This window comes from Myxocyprinus asiaticus, chromosome 47, assembly GCF_019703515.2.
Source record: "Myxocyprinus asiaticus isolate MX2 ecotype Aquarium Trade chromosome 47, UBuf_Myxa_2, whole genome shotgun sequence".
In the NCBI taxonomy this organism is placed as follows: domain Eukaryota; kingdom Metazoa; phylum Chordata; class Actinopteri; order Cypriniformes; family Catostomidae; genus Myxocyprinus; species Myxocyprinus asiaticus.
Genome location: NC_059390.1, coordinates 160,673 through 177,500, shown reverse-complemented (window position 1 = coordinate 177,500; position 16,828 = coordinate 160,673). Strand labels below are relative to the sequence as shown.

The 16,828-nt window shown below is 40.1% G+C and overlaps 1 protein-coding gene across 3 annotated transcripts in view; it reads right to left on the bottom strand.

Moving 5' to 3' along the window:
• The window catches only part of LOC127436420 (low-density lipoprotein receptor-related protein 6-like), a 61,474-nt gene extending 45,903 nt beyond the window's left edge, over positions 1–15,571 (bottom strand). For 2 of the 3 annotated variants that reach the window (XM_051690541.1, XM_051690542.1), the window contains exons 1-2: positions 15,385–15,571; positions 8,396–8,795 (exon numbers count right to left, since the gene is read on the bottom strand). In XM_051690541.1, the coding sequence (XP_051546501.1) occupies positions 8,396–8,795; positions 15,385–15,439 (455 nt within the window). In that variant the 5' untranslated portion in view covers positions 15,440–15,571. The remainder of the gene's footprint in view (positions 1–8,395; positions 8,796–15,384) is intronic. The other variant, XM_051690543.1, reaches the window with a different exon arrangement.
• Between the last annotated feature and the right edge of the window lie 1,257 nt (positions 15,572–16,828).

The following is a 16,828-nucleotide window of genomic DNA, read 5'->3' as shown; positions in this document are numbered from 1 at the left end:
GTCACATTCTGCTGGGGGGGGGGGGTCAGTGTCCGGTTACCCATCAGGCTTTTGTCAGCCCTCCTGAGAAAACGGCTCACTCAGGTTACTAACAGATCACCTGGTTACTGATGGCAGTCTGCTACAGGTACCACCAAACCCATTTCTGAGTAGGGCTTTGTATTGATATAGATTTCATAATAGAGATGGCGAGGAGGTGCGTTTTAGGTTGTGGCTCTCCCAAAACCCTTTTACCAATCCCCCAAAAACCCTGGTTGCAGGCCCGATGGCTTGATTCTTTGCATTTCAAAGGAGGGGGGATATCAGAGAGGTCACGGTTGTGTTTGAGGCATTTCACCCACGAATGCTTGGACAGAACACTAAATGGGGTTTGTGCAATATCTGTCCTTAACAGATATGGCTGTCCCATCAGTGTACACCGTTAGTACCTCACAAAGTTTGACGGTAAGTGAAACTAGCTAGCAAGCTCGTCAGAAATGGTTTTCGTCGCTAGCTGCGTTATCTGCCAGCTATATATTTAGACATAGTCTTAGGTCATAGTCTTAACAGAGCAATCACACCAGAGTTCGTTTTAATCTAACCAAACCTGCCAAGTGTGAACACACCCTTGCCAAAATGCGGTTAATGTAATAAAGGTTGCAGCAGTAATCGCAAATTACAATTAGTTTTGAAAAATGTACGTTACCATTGGGAGACATCGAGATGCTCTCGAGGGTGAACTTGCTCCTGAGCCTCCACGTCCAGGTCACCGTTAGTGACCTCCAAGCAGGTAATGGCACAAACATATAAAAGGCCTGATTCCCATAATAAAATGATCCTCTGTGTGCTCCAGCTCCTCATCCTCCTCCGCCTGCTGCAAACAAACCTCTTCCCCATCAAAAGCGATTGCTGGCAGTGTCAGGCGGCGAGGAGTCCTCCACATCTGATTGTAAACTTGCGTTCAGATCTGCCTCCATTTCTGTATGGAATGCATACTTTTCTAGATCCAATCAATTCCCAGTGGATAAAATCAAGCCCCGCCCTCTATTTTATCTCATTCAATATTCCGTTTCACTCGGAAATACATCACGATACTGAAGTCAGTCGCAACTTCCGTTACATGCTGATTTTAAAGCCTTAAAGGAAATCATGTATAAGTTAAATATGAATAAATGACTTAAGGTTTATGAAGCACACGTACACCTATGACTATAATCGCAATTATTTGTTTGACAATTAATCGTCAGCCAGATTTCATAATCGTGACAGCCCTAGACACCATAGACAAAGACAGTCAGCATTCCAGTATTTCAGAGCTTGAAATGTAGTACAGAAAAGATCAATTCTACGATTGCTTTGTGCTAAAACACAGTTGTTCTTCTCAGCTAAAACGCAAGCAAATCCAATGACATGCTTGGAGAGCAGCCAACGTCAATGCAGGTTTCTGTAAACGGTTATGCACGGCAGAGGTGATGTTCCACCCAGACTCCTCAAACAGCTTTTATCAACATTTGATGTGACATCTACAGCGGAGCAAGAACTATAAAACAGTCACGTTAGCTGAGAAGGAAACAGTCTCAGATTTGAAGAAGATAAAGGAGTTTTACAGTTTGAAGGAACACACAAGGGGTGTAACGGTTCGAATTTCTCACGGTATCACGGTATTAGGGTCATGGTTTCTGTATGGTTCGGTATTTGTTATTTGTAAAGATATTCTATTTGGTAAGACACTTCAAGAGATTTGCCCTCACTACAAATCACCATGGTTTTACTACAGTAACTATAGTTTAACCATGGTATTTGTAGTAAAATCATAGTAACCACAAAATTAACATGTTACTGTCATGGTTACAATACTATAGTAAAATAATGGTTACTATATGGAAACTACAGTATTCCTATTGTAAAACAATGGTTAATTGTATCAAAACTATTATTTCTTCCAAGAAAACAATGGTGACAGCAGTCATTGTTACTTCAGTCATGGCTACTACAGTATTACTATAGTAAAACCATGGTTACCATATGGCAACTACAATATTACTACAGTAAAACCATGGTTACCATATGGCAACTACAGTATTACTACAGTAAAACCATGGTTACCATATGGCTACTACAGTATTACTACAGTAGAACCATGGTTACCATATGGCTACTACAATATTACTACAGTAAAACCATGGTTACCATATGGCTACTACAATATTACTACAGTAAAACCATGGTTACCATATGGCTACTACAATATTACTACAGTAAAACCATGGTTACCATATGGCTACTATATGGCTACTACAATATTACTACAGTAAAACCATGGTTACCATATGGCTACTACAATATTACTACAGTAAAACCATGGTTACCATATGGCTACTACAGTATTACTACAGTAAAACCATGGTTACCATATGGCTACTACAGTAAAACCATGGTTACCATATGGCTACTACAGTACTACTATATTAAAACCATGGTTACCATATGGCTACTACAGTATTACTACAGTAGAACCATGGTTACCATATGGCTACTACAAATTACTACAGTAAAACCATGGTTACCATATGGCTACTACAGTATTACTACAGTAAAACCATGGTTACCATATGGCTACTACAATATTACTACAGTAAAACTAACTCATTACTAAATCATCATTTAAGTTGATACCTGCATTTATGCTACATGCATCAACATCATGTGCATTTCACACTCAATTCAACATATATTCAACATTCAGAATCTGTACAATCACTATAGAATGAAAAATCTGGCTGTTAAAATGAATGTCAGAAGGGATGTCGTATCACAACACGAGAGTTTTAATCATACGCGGAAATTCCACATCTTCATCAACGGAGTAAGAGTAACATAACTTTGGCAATGAACACCCCGAGCGCTTTAGTTCTTGTTTCATGTCTGTCTGAACTAGCAGCGAGTTCCTTAAAGACGGAAGGGAGTGTGTCTGTGTGCAGTTTTGGGCTCACCTGCGGCTCTATGTGCACCAAGCTACATCTCCTCGGGTGATGTCAGCATAAATAAATAATCAAACATCAATGTATTACCAGTATACGGCACTCGCGTCGAGCAATGTCTGCAAACAGTGCCTGTTTTGTAAAGGTTTTTTGACCATCGCTGTTGTGACTGACCACAAAAAGAAAACGTTCCCAGACAGGAGCATGCAGAACTGTGATGTCATCAACTGCTTTAACATACAGTTAATAGGACAGCTTCTCTATGTAGAAAGTTGACCATGTGAAACAGGCAGAGCGTGTCTACAGAGCGATACAGGTGCATTAGCGAAGGTCCATTTGCCGCTTTATTTTCTTTGCCAAACTGTATGATCCAGATAATTGCAGGAATATGAAATGTACTTCTAAGGAAGACCTGACAGTCAACTATGAAGATGAAGAAAGAACACACGTCTCTAAAAAAATGGACGTATGGTCACTCTATATTCAAGCAAACCTGTAACTTGTGGCTTGTTAAACATAAACATGCAGGAAACATGATGGAACATGTTGTTAGTTCCTGCACAGCTGCTAACATGTCGGCTACAGGTACAAGAGCTGGCTCACATCTGATACTGCTTTTCTAAAGGCCTGTTTTCGTTCCTGTACTGATGTATTCTTCTACTGAACCAGGAAGCTGGGGCTAGTCAGAACTAGGTGGTCTTAGGGAGAGGGACATTGTCAATCTAGAGAGCATTTGACTAGCTAAAAAAAACTGGACATGAAGTGCAAGTCTGGAAATGTTAGACCCCGTTTACACCTGGTCTTAAGATGCGTCTCGTGTGATCTGATCACATGTGGTCAGACGAGACACATCACCGTTTACACCTGGTCGCTTAAATGCGTCTCTTGTGAGCACTTGTGTTGGGATTTCGCGGGGAGGGTCTCTGATTTCCTAATGACATACATAAGTCACATCATGCTAGTGTGCTAATGCATGATAATAAACTGCTAAAACTGTGCAGTTTCTCCCAGATGGAGCTGAAATTTTAATTCAAACACAAATGCAACATTTTAAATTTAATTCTCTGTTATTTTAGTGGAGCAATCATATTAACTGAGCTTCAGATGCGTGTGCTTGTCATCTGAGTCTCTGCATGCTGATATCAGACTCTGAAGAAGTTCTCGTGTTTATGTATCCGCTTATTCAAATTTTCCAATCAGAAGGTTATTTCCTTTCAAAGCCACACATAACCGGCACAGATTAAACTCGTTTTAGTACAGTGGTTGATTGACAGGTGAGGGGTGGCGCTTCACTGCTGTCCGGGACACATCATGACGGATCAGTGTTTACACCTCAAATCCGATGTGGTCATGTGTGTTTGACAACCTCTGTATGTGGTTTTTGTGATCCGATCACAAAATGATTTGCACCCCGTTTACTCGTATTCAGCACTGAACACTTGTGATCGGATTACCCAAAATGCATCTTAATACCAGGTGTAAACTGGGTCAAAGACTACATTTTGAGGAGTAACTAACAAACTAACAGCAGAAATCAGAGCCAAAGCACAGACATCTCCTGCAACATCATTCAGTCATACAACAGACATTTAAAAAGCCATGACGTGTGTGTTGTGTGTCTCTGGGCTGCTCCAGAACAAGGTTATTATACTTTTGCATTTTCAAATGCAAATTCACTTAAAGCAAACCGAAACAGCTGAATATTTGCACAGTTTACCAAAGTCTTTTTAGCAAGTCACTTCACTCTCGGCCATCTTTTATTTCCAGTCTTAGACAGTGAAGCTTCTATCTACTTGAATGGGGGAAACAACGAAATCTCCAAGATGGTTGGTCAAGATTGCTATTAAAGAACATATTTCAAACCTGCAGTAAAATCTGTCACCAATGGTATCATAAATCGTGCCTCTTTCGCTCGGATCACGCTAAAAAACACTATTTTACAGGCTGGTTCAACTAATGCGTGTTCTCAAGTTGAGCTCTCTATCTAAAAGCTGATTGGTTCTTTTACATGTGAGGCGGGACATCCCGTTGGCGGTTGGGCGTTCCATTTTCTCCTGTTCATTTAAATAGAAGTGAGACGTCTCTGCTAGATAGTCTCTGAGTATACTTAGACTCAGTATACTTGTGCATAATAACAATAACATAATGGTTTACGATGGGGGGCACCGATCAATATTCGTCTTAAATCTATGATCAGCCGATTGGGCCTAGAATCAGGGCTGATCTTTTTAGCAGCATGCAGGGAGTCACACATATACTGCTCCTCTAATGAATGAGTGCTTTCTCAGACTTTGATCCATGACAGTGTGGCCTCTGGAGGGTGAAATGTTGGCAATTCTAAGCATTCATTAATTTCAACTTTCAGACATGCTGTAATTCACATGCATATGCCGTGTTGTTAAATACAAATCTGAGTATACGTGATCTAATGTGAGTCATGATAATCAGAGGCTGTGTGGAGCGATAGAGACAGTTTGAGCAATCATGAGCACTTTCAGCTTCACTCCCTTCAACATGCGCGCTCGCGGTGTCGGTCAGTCAAACATGCGCGCTCGCGGTGTCGGTCAGTCAAACATGCGCGCTCGCGGTGTCGGTCAGTCAAACATGCGCGCTCGCGGTGTCGGTCAGTCAAACATGCGCGCTCTCGGTGCCGGTCAGTCAAACAAGCGCGCTCTCGGTGCCGGTCAGTCAAACAAGCGCGCTCTCGGTGTGGGTCAGTCAAACATGCGCGCTCGCGGTGTCGGTCAGTCAAACATGCGCGCTCGCGGTGTGGGTCAGTCAAACATGCGCGCTCGCGGTGTGGGTCAGTCAAACATGCGCGCTCGCGGTGTCGGTCAGTCAAACATGCGCGCTCGCGGTGTCGGTCAGTCAAACATGCGCGCTCGCGGTGCCGGTCAGTCAAACATGCGCGCTCGCGGTGCCGGTCAAACATGCGCGCTCGCGGTGCCGGTCAGTCAAACATGCGCGCTCGCGGTGCCGGTCAGTCAAACATGCGTGCTCGCGGTGTCGGTCAAACATGCGTGTTCTCAATATCTCATTATCCGTCACTCATCTCAGCGCTATTCTGTGAGGATCCCAATTTAAATCAGATTAATGTTGGTCACAATACCACTAATAACAGATATAAATGTTTAATCTTCAATAACGGCACCGCGTCTTCATGCATTTGCTTAATAATCAGTGATTTGTGTTACAACAAGATGCCAAAGACAGTAAACAAATCATAGATATGAATGATCTCTCACTGGAGCAGTTTTAGAGCTTGTAATGGATACATCTATTTTTGAACGTAACTCTTCTGTGTGTGATGCTCTCATGGTTTTTGGTTGCTAGTATATCTCCTTTTGATATTGACAACAGAACTATTCATAACTGTTTTCAATACAAATAAATGTGAGCAATTCACAATTTATGTAATCTTAATGTAATTTTGGTAAAGGTTTCATTTCTTTAAGATTAGTTCATGCATTAGATATCATGAAAAAAGTATGTTTACAACATTTAATAATCATAAATGTTAGTTAATAAAAATACAGTTGTTCATTGTTAGTTCATGTTTGTTCATAGTGCATTAACTAATACAACATTTAATTCTAAAAATGTAATAATGTTAGTTACAACATATACTAAGTTCATTAGTTCATGTTAACTACAGTAATGTTGTTAATAATGTTAACAAATGGAACCTTTTTGTAAAGAGTTACCGTAATTTTACTGTGTGGGGCATAAACATATAACTGCACAATATAACTTTAAGGCACTTTAAGAGAAAAACATTCGGAGATCGTTATCGGCCTCAAATTTCCAGATCGGTGCACCACTAGTTTGAGATTCAAAGTCACAAAGAACCAAACAAAAGCAAAAAGTATAAAAGTATGAAAAGTTCAAATGAACGTTAAACATGAAATCTTGTTAAACTGTTGAGACTCACTGTACCGACAGCGGGCGCTCCGTCACTTTGTTTATACATGTTTACATATACTACATACGATACGTGTCTCGTATAATCTTGAAATCAGTGGTCGTCTGTTAAATATAGTATCTTATCTATTCAACCACGAAGTCAGAAGCCGCTGCAACACAGAAATGATCCAAATACAGACATGAAGAAAAAAGTGGATTACATCAGACATGACCGGACTTCCTCATTCGGATCTTTACATATAAACTCAGTATAAAGCCAAAACATTATGTTTAGTCTGATCAGAGATGTCATGAATATATATAGATGACTACAAAAATGTATTTAAGTTTATTGAACAGTTGTGGATCTGGCACTGAAATAGAATGAGGCAGAAAGCATCATATATGAATGGAATCCACATGAGTTCAGTAAAAGAAGCTGTTATAACTCGATGATGATTGAAAGATATTTTCATTAGAATGTGTGTAATTTGTAACGTTTACATGTGCTAATGCTAATGCTAACACACCTGCACCTTTGCCATAGTATTGCACGTTATCCTAGTATGCCAGCCTTCGTCAAAGCAGGACCTGAAAATATTTACGGAAGTGGACTTTTTTTTTCATCTTTGTTTTTAAATATAGACTTTCCTACCAGCCATAATTAATATCAGAGTCATCTTCATATATCAGTCTTTCAGTATCAGCTGACCTCACATGCATTACATGCCACAACACCACCTGCAGGTATTCACCTAAACAACCCGATAGTGTCTGCGGCTCTGGAGATGAACATCTCAAACACACACACGGGGCAGATTTTTCCACCATGTGATGAGAGCTCGTTGATTAGTGATTACGAAACCAATCATTTATTTTTGATAATTATTATTTTGTTTCAGTTAGTTTTTTAATAACTGCTGTTCGTTTCATTTCAGTTTTTCATTTATTTTATTTCAATTTACGAAAATGTTTTTTAATCAATTTTCATTTTCAGGGGTCCTGCATATCTCAGCGAGTATTGACGCTGACTATCACACCTGGAGTCGTGAGTTTGAATCCAGGGTGTGCCGAGTGACTCCAGCCAGGTCTCCTAAGCCGGTTGCTAGGGAGGGTAGAGTCACATGGGGTAACCTCCTCGTGGTCGTGATTAGTGGTTCTCGCTCTCAATGGGGCGTGTGGTAAGTTGTGTGTGGATCGTGGAGAGTAGCATGAGCCTCCACATGCTGTGAGTCTCCGCGGTGTCATGCACAACGAGTCACGTGATAAGATGCGCGGACTGACGGTCTCAGAAGGGGACGCAACCCGGACTAAGGTGAGTAACCGCGCCACCACGGTTGGGCATTCCAAATTGCCGAGAAAAGGAGGGGGGAAAAAATCATTTTCGTTTCAGTTTAAGATTACAAAAACAACCTTGATCCAGAAGTTTAAAATATCACGTGATGCAGAAATATATCAAAATAAAATAAACAGCAACTTTCAACTCATTGAGAGAAAACTCTTATTCCCTGATCCACTCAACGTGCACTCACCCTCGGCCGGGATCCAGTGCGATGGCCCTCGGCTGGTCCAGATCTTGCCAAAATAAAACTTTTCGGAATGTCCCATCCAGCTCTGACACTTCTATCCGATTGGTCTCCGAGTCTGTCCAGTAAAGCTTATTCCCTATCCAGTCGCATGCCAACCCATCCGGAGAGGCCAGATTGGACACGACTGTCGTCTGCATTCCGCTGGGTATCGACCCGTTAAACACTGTCCGTTTAATAGCCTCCTCGCTCACGTCGCTCCAAAATATTAGTCCCTGTGCGTAAACATAATCCACCGCCGCGGCGTCCTCCAAACCACCGATCACTACAGTGGCATTCGCCCGACCGTGAGCTGCGTCCACCAGCCGCAGGTCTCGCCGGTTTGCGTACAGGAGGAGTGGCAGGCCTGTGGGGGGGGGGGGGAAGAGAAAACATGTACAGGTCAGAGGTGACACACGCCATCTTCATAAAGGTACACACAAAACACGTTTCATTCTGTGCTAACAGACTAAGGGTGCCTACACACTAGGGAAAGCTGGACAGAGCATTTGACAAAAGGGAATGCAAAAGGTCTGTCTGGAAGGCGTGTTCAACACATGAAAGTGGCAGTTCAGTTTGAAAACAAGCAGCGATCCAGGGGCGTTCACAGAACGAGACAGATCTTTAAAACAGATCTTTTCGACAATGTACCAGTAAACACTGAATCTCTTCTCCAAGCTCTCTCTCTCTCTCTCTCTCTCTCTCTCCACAATTACTGTCTCTTTTGCCAGGCAGAGAAAAATAAAGGACAGGGAATGAATAAACCACATGTATGAGTTTTTCTGCCATTTTCTTCGATTTCACAGCGCAACTAGTCCCGCATTTCCAAGATTCTCAGCGGTCAATTCATGCCTACGCCACAGTGTGTTGCATCAAAAGTTTAAATGCTTTCAACTTTGACACATGATGGATTGTCACAACTGCAAGCCCTTGCGTTTTCCCTTTCTGTCTTTCCAATGCACTAACCCACTGAACTCAATCTGGACACAGGAATTTTTATAGCACCACAGAGACACAATATTCACAATTTGTGAAAATTAACCTACAAATGGCTTAAGGCCTATTCACACCAAAAATCGTGCCAATTTTGCCAGATGAACTTCGGATGAAAGGTCTATTCAGTCAGAGTCCGAAAGAAATGAAATGAAGAACTCTTTCGCCCCTGTACAGTAATGCCGCTGTTGCATAAACATACATCCTGTGTCTTTTATTTTGCTCCCAGTATATTGCAAACGAACTCCAGAAGCCAACTTCTCTTTTTATAATGTGTGGATAAATGCCTGTGTAATATAACACAAGGTACAGTGATATAAACACACGAGGAATAATGTACATTAAGAGTAACAGGTATAGTATAAAATATGATGCATACTATTAAAAATAATATAAAAGAACGCATGGGCTCACTGTCATTATTGCATATTTGTACTGAACTGAGGGTTTCTTGTGCATGGTTAAAAGAACACCATTACAGAAATACTTTCTTATATTAAACTAGAAGTGAGGTTCTGCAATCATTTGTCTACACTCGTAGTAAAATATTGCATGCAAAAAGTCTTTTATGCGATATTTTACACCGAGCTTCGTCCAAACTAATTGCCGAACCTTGTAGCTAACATAAAAGTAATCCATAAGATTCAAGTGGTTTAATCCATGTCTTCAGAAGTGAATATGATAGATGTAAGAAATAGATAAATATTTTAAACTTTTATTTTACTAAACATTTTCGTTTCCGGCCAGCTTGAGGTTTGTACGTTGACGAGGGCGGAGTTCAAACTGCCATAGATATTCATATGTAGATCCCTTATTAGCAGATGTTTCTATGGACCGAGATACTGTTTCCACACAAACACAGTTTATGCAGCAGTCGGTCTGAGACATCTCCTCCATTCACTTGCATTATATGGACCTACAGAGCTGAAATATTCTTCTAAAAATCTTAATTTCTGTTCTGCAAAAGAAAGAAAGTCACACACATTTTGAAATGTAGGATCCATGCAAATACTGAGGACATGCAACTTTGTGTTTAAAGTCTGGCATCAACTCACAATCTTGATCCAAATGTAAAAAGGCAGCATTTTTTTGAGAAGGCAGCTAACCTCGCCGCAAACACTTCTATCTTGTTATTTTTACGATTTCTATAAAATAAAGCAATATTTTAGAGAGAAAAAATGGAAAATGTATTGTGGGTCCTAATATGTTGGAAAAAAGCAATGAATTAATTTTTAGAGGTACCTTTATATGCTTGCCCTTTTTAGTGTTAAGTATCTCTATTCGAAAAAGAACTGTAAAACACAAGAGCCGCCCCATTATTGTAAGTAACCATGCATGCACAATGTCCTCCGCAAAAAGCGACTGAAACCCCATTGAGTTGTATTAGTGCGAGTGTGATGTGACCTCAGTAGTGTGTGTGTAACTCTGCAGGCATCTGGCACTGAATCAAACCCTGATTTGACACATCCACCACAAAACACCAGCGCATTGCCATCAAGGGCAACCTCAACCTTCTCGCCTCCAGCGACTGCCTGTTTTTTTAACATGGGGAATTTCCTTTCCCAAATATTTAGAAAACTTGCAGAACTGCGGGAGAACTCACTGAAGCAGCGCCAGAGACTCGCTTCACTCAGCCAAGAGCAAATACAGGAATATTGGGCTTTTTAGACACTTAATATTTGGCATCAGATCATGTCAACCTTTTTGGCCCAGCTCGTACACACATTTAGACACTTTCTCATGCTTTCATGCTGTTCGTCTTGGTTTTGTATTATTGTTTCCTAATTGATTCACAGTTCACACATACACACACCTGAACACAACACTGTTGACAAATATAAACAAAACACATGAAAATCAATTATTGTTCTCTGACAAAGCGTGATATACAGTATTTTGTTTTAGAGAAAATAATAACTGAGCTCAGATTCACACATCTAAACACTCACAGGCCTTTAGTGAGAGCAAGACTCACAGGACATTTATTAAATCACTACTCAACACAGCTTTACACACCCCTGCACTGAGATTGAGAGGAGAAATAAATGAGATGTTCATATGTTAAAACACCACTCAACACAACAGAACACACTCATGCACTGAGACTGAGAGGAGAAATAAATGAGATGTTCATATGTTAAATCACCACTCAACACACTCATGCACTGAGACTGAGAGGAGAAATAAATGAGATATTCATCTGTTAAATCACTACTCAACACACTCATGCACTGAGACTGAGAGGAGAAATAAATGAGATATTCATCTGTTAAATCACTACTCAACACACTCATGCACTGAGACTGAGAGGAGAAATAAATGAGATGTTCATATGTTAAATCACCACTCAACACAGCTTTACACACCCCTGCACTGAGACTGAGAGGAGAAATAAATGAGATGTTCATATGTTAAATCACCACTCAACACAACAGAACACACTCGTGCACTGAGACTGAGAGGAGAAATAAATGAGATATTCATCTGTTAAATCACTACTCAACACAGCTTTACACACCCCTGCACTGAGACTGAGAGGAGAAATAAATTAGATGTTCGTATGTTAAATCACTACTCAACACGGCTTTACACACCCCTGCACTGAGACTGAGACGAGAAATAAATGAGATGTTCATCTGTTAAATCACCACTCAACACAACAGAACACACTCATGCACTGAGACTGAGAGGAGAAATAAATGAGATATTCATCTGTTAAATCACTACTCAACACACTCATGCACTGAGACTGAGAGCAGAAATAAATGAGATATTCATATGTTAAATCACCACTCAAAACAGCCGAACACACTCCTGCACTGAGACTGAGAGGAGAAATAAATGAGATATTCACCTGTTAAATCACCACTCAACACAACAGAACACACTCATGCACTGAGACTGAAAGGAGAAATAAATGAGATGTTCATATGTTAAATCACTACTCAACACACTCATGCACTGAGACTGAGAGGAGAAATAAATGAGATATTCATCTGTTAAATCACTACTCAAAACAGCCGAACACACTGGTGCACTGAGACTGAGAGGAGAAATAAATGAGATATTCATCTGTTAAATCACTACTCAACACAGCTTTACACACCCCTGGACTGAGACTGAGAGGAGAAATAAATGAGATGTTCATATGTTAAATCACTACTCAACACACTCATGCACTGAGACTGAGAGGAGAAATAAATGAGATATTCATCTGTTAAATCACTACTCAACACACTCATGCACTGAGACTGAGAGCAGAAATAAATGAGATATTCATCTGTTAAATCACTACTCAACACAGCTTTACACACCCTGCACTGAGACTGAGAGGAGAAATAAATGAGATGTTCATATGTTAAATCACCACTCAACACAACAGAACACACTCATGCACTGAGACTGAGAGGAGAAATAAATTAGATGTTCATATGTTAAATCACCACTCAACACAACAGAACACACTCATGCACTGAGACTGAGAGGAGAAATAAATTAGATGTTCATATGTTAAATCACTACTCAACACAGCTTTACACACCCCTGCACTGAGATTGAGAGGAGAAATAAATGAGATGTTCATATGTTAAATCACCACTCAACACAACAGAACACACTCATGCACTGAGACTGAGAGGAGAAATAAATGAGATATTCATATGTTAAATCACTACTCAACACACTCATGCACTGAGACTGAGAGGAGAAATAAATGAGATATTCATCTGTTAAATCACTACTCAACACACTCATGGACTGAGACTGAGAGGAGAAATAAATGAGATATTCATATGTTAAATCACTACTCAACACAGCTTTACACACCCCTGCACTGAGACTGAGAGGAGAAATAAATGAGATGTTCATATGTTAAATCACTACTCAACACAGCTTTACACACCCCTGCACTGAGATTGAGAGGAGAAATAAATGAGATGTTCATATGTTAAATCACCACTCAACACAACAGAACACACTCGTGCACTGAGACTGAGAGGAGAAATAAATTAGATGTTTGTATGTTAAATCACTACTCAACACAGCTTTACACACCCCTGCACTGAGACTGAGAGCAGAAATAAATGAGATATTCATCTGTTAAATCACTACTCAACACACTCATGGACTGAGACTGAGAGGAGAAATAAATGAGATATTCATATGTTAAATCACTACTCAACACAGCTTTACACACCCCTGCACAGAGACTGAGAGGAGAAATAAATGAGATGTTCATATGTTAAATCACTACTCAACACAGCCAAACACACTCATGCACTGAGACTGAGAGGAGAAATAAATTAGATGTTCATATGTTAAATCACCACTCAACACAACAGAACACACTCATGCACTGAGACTGAAAGGAGAAATAAATTAGATGTTCATATGTTAAATCACTACTCAACACACTCATGGACTGAGACTGAAAGGAGAAATAAATGAGATATTCATCTGTTAAATCACTACTCAAAACAGCCGAACACACTGGTGCACTGAGACTGAGAGGAGAAATAAATGAGATATTCATCTGTTAAATCACTACTCAACACACTCATGGACTGAGACTGAGAGGAGAAATAAATGAGATATTCATCTGTTAAATCACTACTCAACACACTCATGCACTGAGACTGAGAGCAGAAATAAATGAGATATTCATCTGTTAAATCACTACTCAACACACTCATGCACTGAGACTGAGAGCAAAAATAAATGAGATATTCATCTGTTAAATCACTACTCAACACAGCTTTACACACCCCTGCACTGAGATTGAGAGGAGAAATAAATGAGATGTTCATATGTTAAATCACCACTCAACACAACAGAACACACTCATGCACTGAGACTGAGAGGAGAAATAAATTAGATGTTCATATGTTAAATCACCACTCAACACAACAGAACACACTCATGCACTGAGACTGAGAGGAGAAATAAATTAGATGTTCATATGTTAAATCACTACTCAACACACTCATGGACTGAGACTGAAAGGAGAAATAAATGAGATATTCATATGTTAAATCACTACTCAACACACTCATGCACTGAGACTGAAAGGAGAAATAAATGAGATATTCATCTGTTAAATCACTACTCAACACACTCATGCACTGAGACTGAGAGGAGAAATAAATGAGATATTCATCTGTTAAATCACTACTCAACACAGCTTTACACACCCCTGCACTGAGATTGAGAGGAGAAATAAATGAGATGTTCATATGTTAAATCACCACTCAACACAACAGAACACACTCATGCACTGAGACTGAGAGGAGAAATAAATTAGATGTTCATCTGTTAAATCACTACTCAACACACTCATGGACTGAGACTGAGAGCAGAAATAAATGAGATATTCATCTGTTAAATCACTACTCAACACACTCATGCACTGAGACTGAGAGGAGAAATAAATGAGATGTTCATATGTTAAATCACCACTCAACACAACCAAACACACTTGAGCACTGAGACTGAGAGGAGAAATAAATGAGATGTTCATATGTTAAATCACTACTCAACACACTCATGGACTGAGACTGAGAGGAGAAATAAATGAGATATTCGAGGGTAAACCAGGTTTGTGTTGCTGTAGGACAAAAGCAGCTGAAACGAGCGAGTTTGATGAAACGCAGAAAACACATAAAGACTCAAACAAACGTCGTTCTCAAAACAAACACACAGATAGAAAACACTTTAGGCCAAAAATCACATCACAACAACAAAAGCTTGTAAATAGAGACGAGTTACTTGAACAAGCTAACATTAGCATCGACCGACTGTTCATGTGTCACATTAAACACCAGCACAGATTCATATTCCACTAAACACTATTACACAAACAATATCGACTGATTCATACACACATGTAGTGACTGAGACTCGATCACGATATGAACATGATTCCTGAACTTCCCTTGAAATCAAGCGGTGTGAATGGGAAAACTCACCGTGTATCTGCACATATAAACTGCACAGTAACACACTCTGTAGTACGACAAACATCTTCAACGCTTCGCTCGCATCGCTCCGGTTGTGTGTGTCTGTGATCCGGATTGTTCGCTGCAGTTTTTCATGGATTTGATTGTTTGACCGCGACGCTGCGCTTCATTCTGCCGTCCGTCCGTCCGTCTCCTTCCGCTCCTAAAGCAACCCTTCCCCCTCCGCTTCCCCCTCAGTGTTCCCCTCTCCATGTCTTTCTCTGGAATCAGTCCTCTGCTCACTATTGTTGGATTTCACTCTGTATCACATCACACTGCTGTGGAGACGCGGAACAAACGTTTTAATGTGGGAAAAGGCAGAAATATGAGCGTTGTGAAACGCATTCCGATGGCACTAGTTTCTCACGCAGCGGCCCGAGACACAAAACAACACAAAGCAACACGGATCATTAATGAATTATTCTGCATATTTACTGCTTTCAAATTTGGCCATCGTATTTTGGTTTATTTAGAGAACTGACCAAAATAAAGAAAATACTTTGTGGTTTGAGTAATAATGATCGACCGCTATATCAGTCAGGCCGATTAATCGGCCGATATTTGGTCTGAGATTACCGGCACTGCCCATGGCTACTTTCGGAATAAAACCAAAGTGCTCTTAATGTGGCAATTATTTATTATGTAAGGGATAATCCACGGCTAGGTGTGCGCTAAGCTATTTTAATGCATTATAGTAAGTGTATAATAAATATGTATATTTTTTTATTAATACTTACCGGAATATCCTGTGCATTAAACGGGTTTAACGCATTCCAGGCAATCATAATTGAGTATTCGAACAGATCATGGGATATACAGTGGTGGCCAAAAATATTGGCACCCTTGGTAAATATGAGCAAAGAAGGCTGTGAAAAATATTCTTTATTGTTTATCCTTTTGATCTTTCATTCAAATTCACAAAAATATATCCTCTATAGGATATTTTAAAAAATTGCAAACACAACACAGGTTTTTATAAAAAAAAAGTAATATTTTTGTCAAATATATGTGTGGCACAATTATTGGCACCCTTGTATTCAGTACTTTGTGCAACCTCCCATTGCCAAGATAACAGTTCTGAGTCTTCTCTTATAATGCCTGAGACCATTCCTCCATACAGAATCTTTCAAATTCTGAGGTGCACGCTGATGGACTCTCCCTCTTCAGTTCACCCCACAGGTTTTCTATGGGGTTCAGGTCAGAGGATTGGGATGGCCATGGCAGAATCTTGATTTTGTGGTCAGTTAACTATTTTTGTGTTGATTTTGATGTGTGTTTTGGATCATTGTCCTGCTGGAAGATCCAACTAGGGCCCATTGTAAGCTTTCTGGCAGCTTATCTGTTGGTATATGATAGAGTCCATGATGCCATGTATCTGAACAAGATGTCCAGGACCTCTGGCAGAAAAACATCC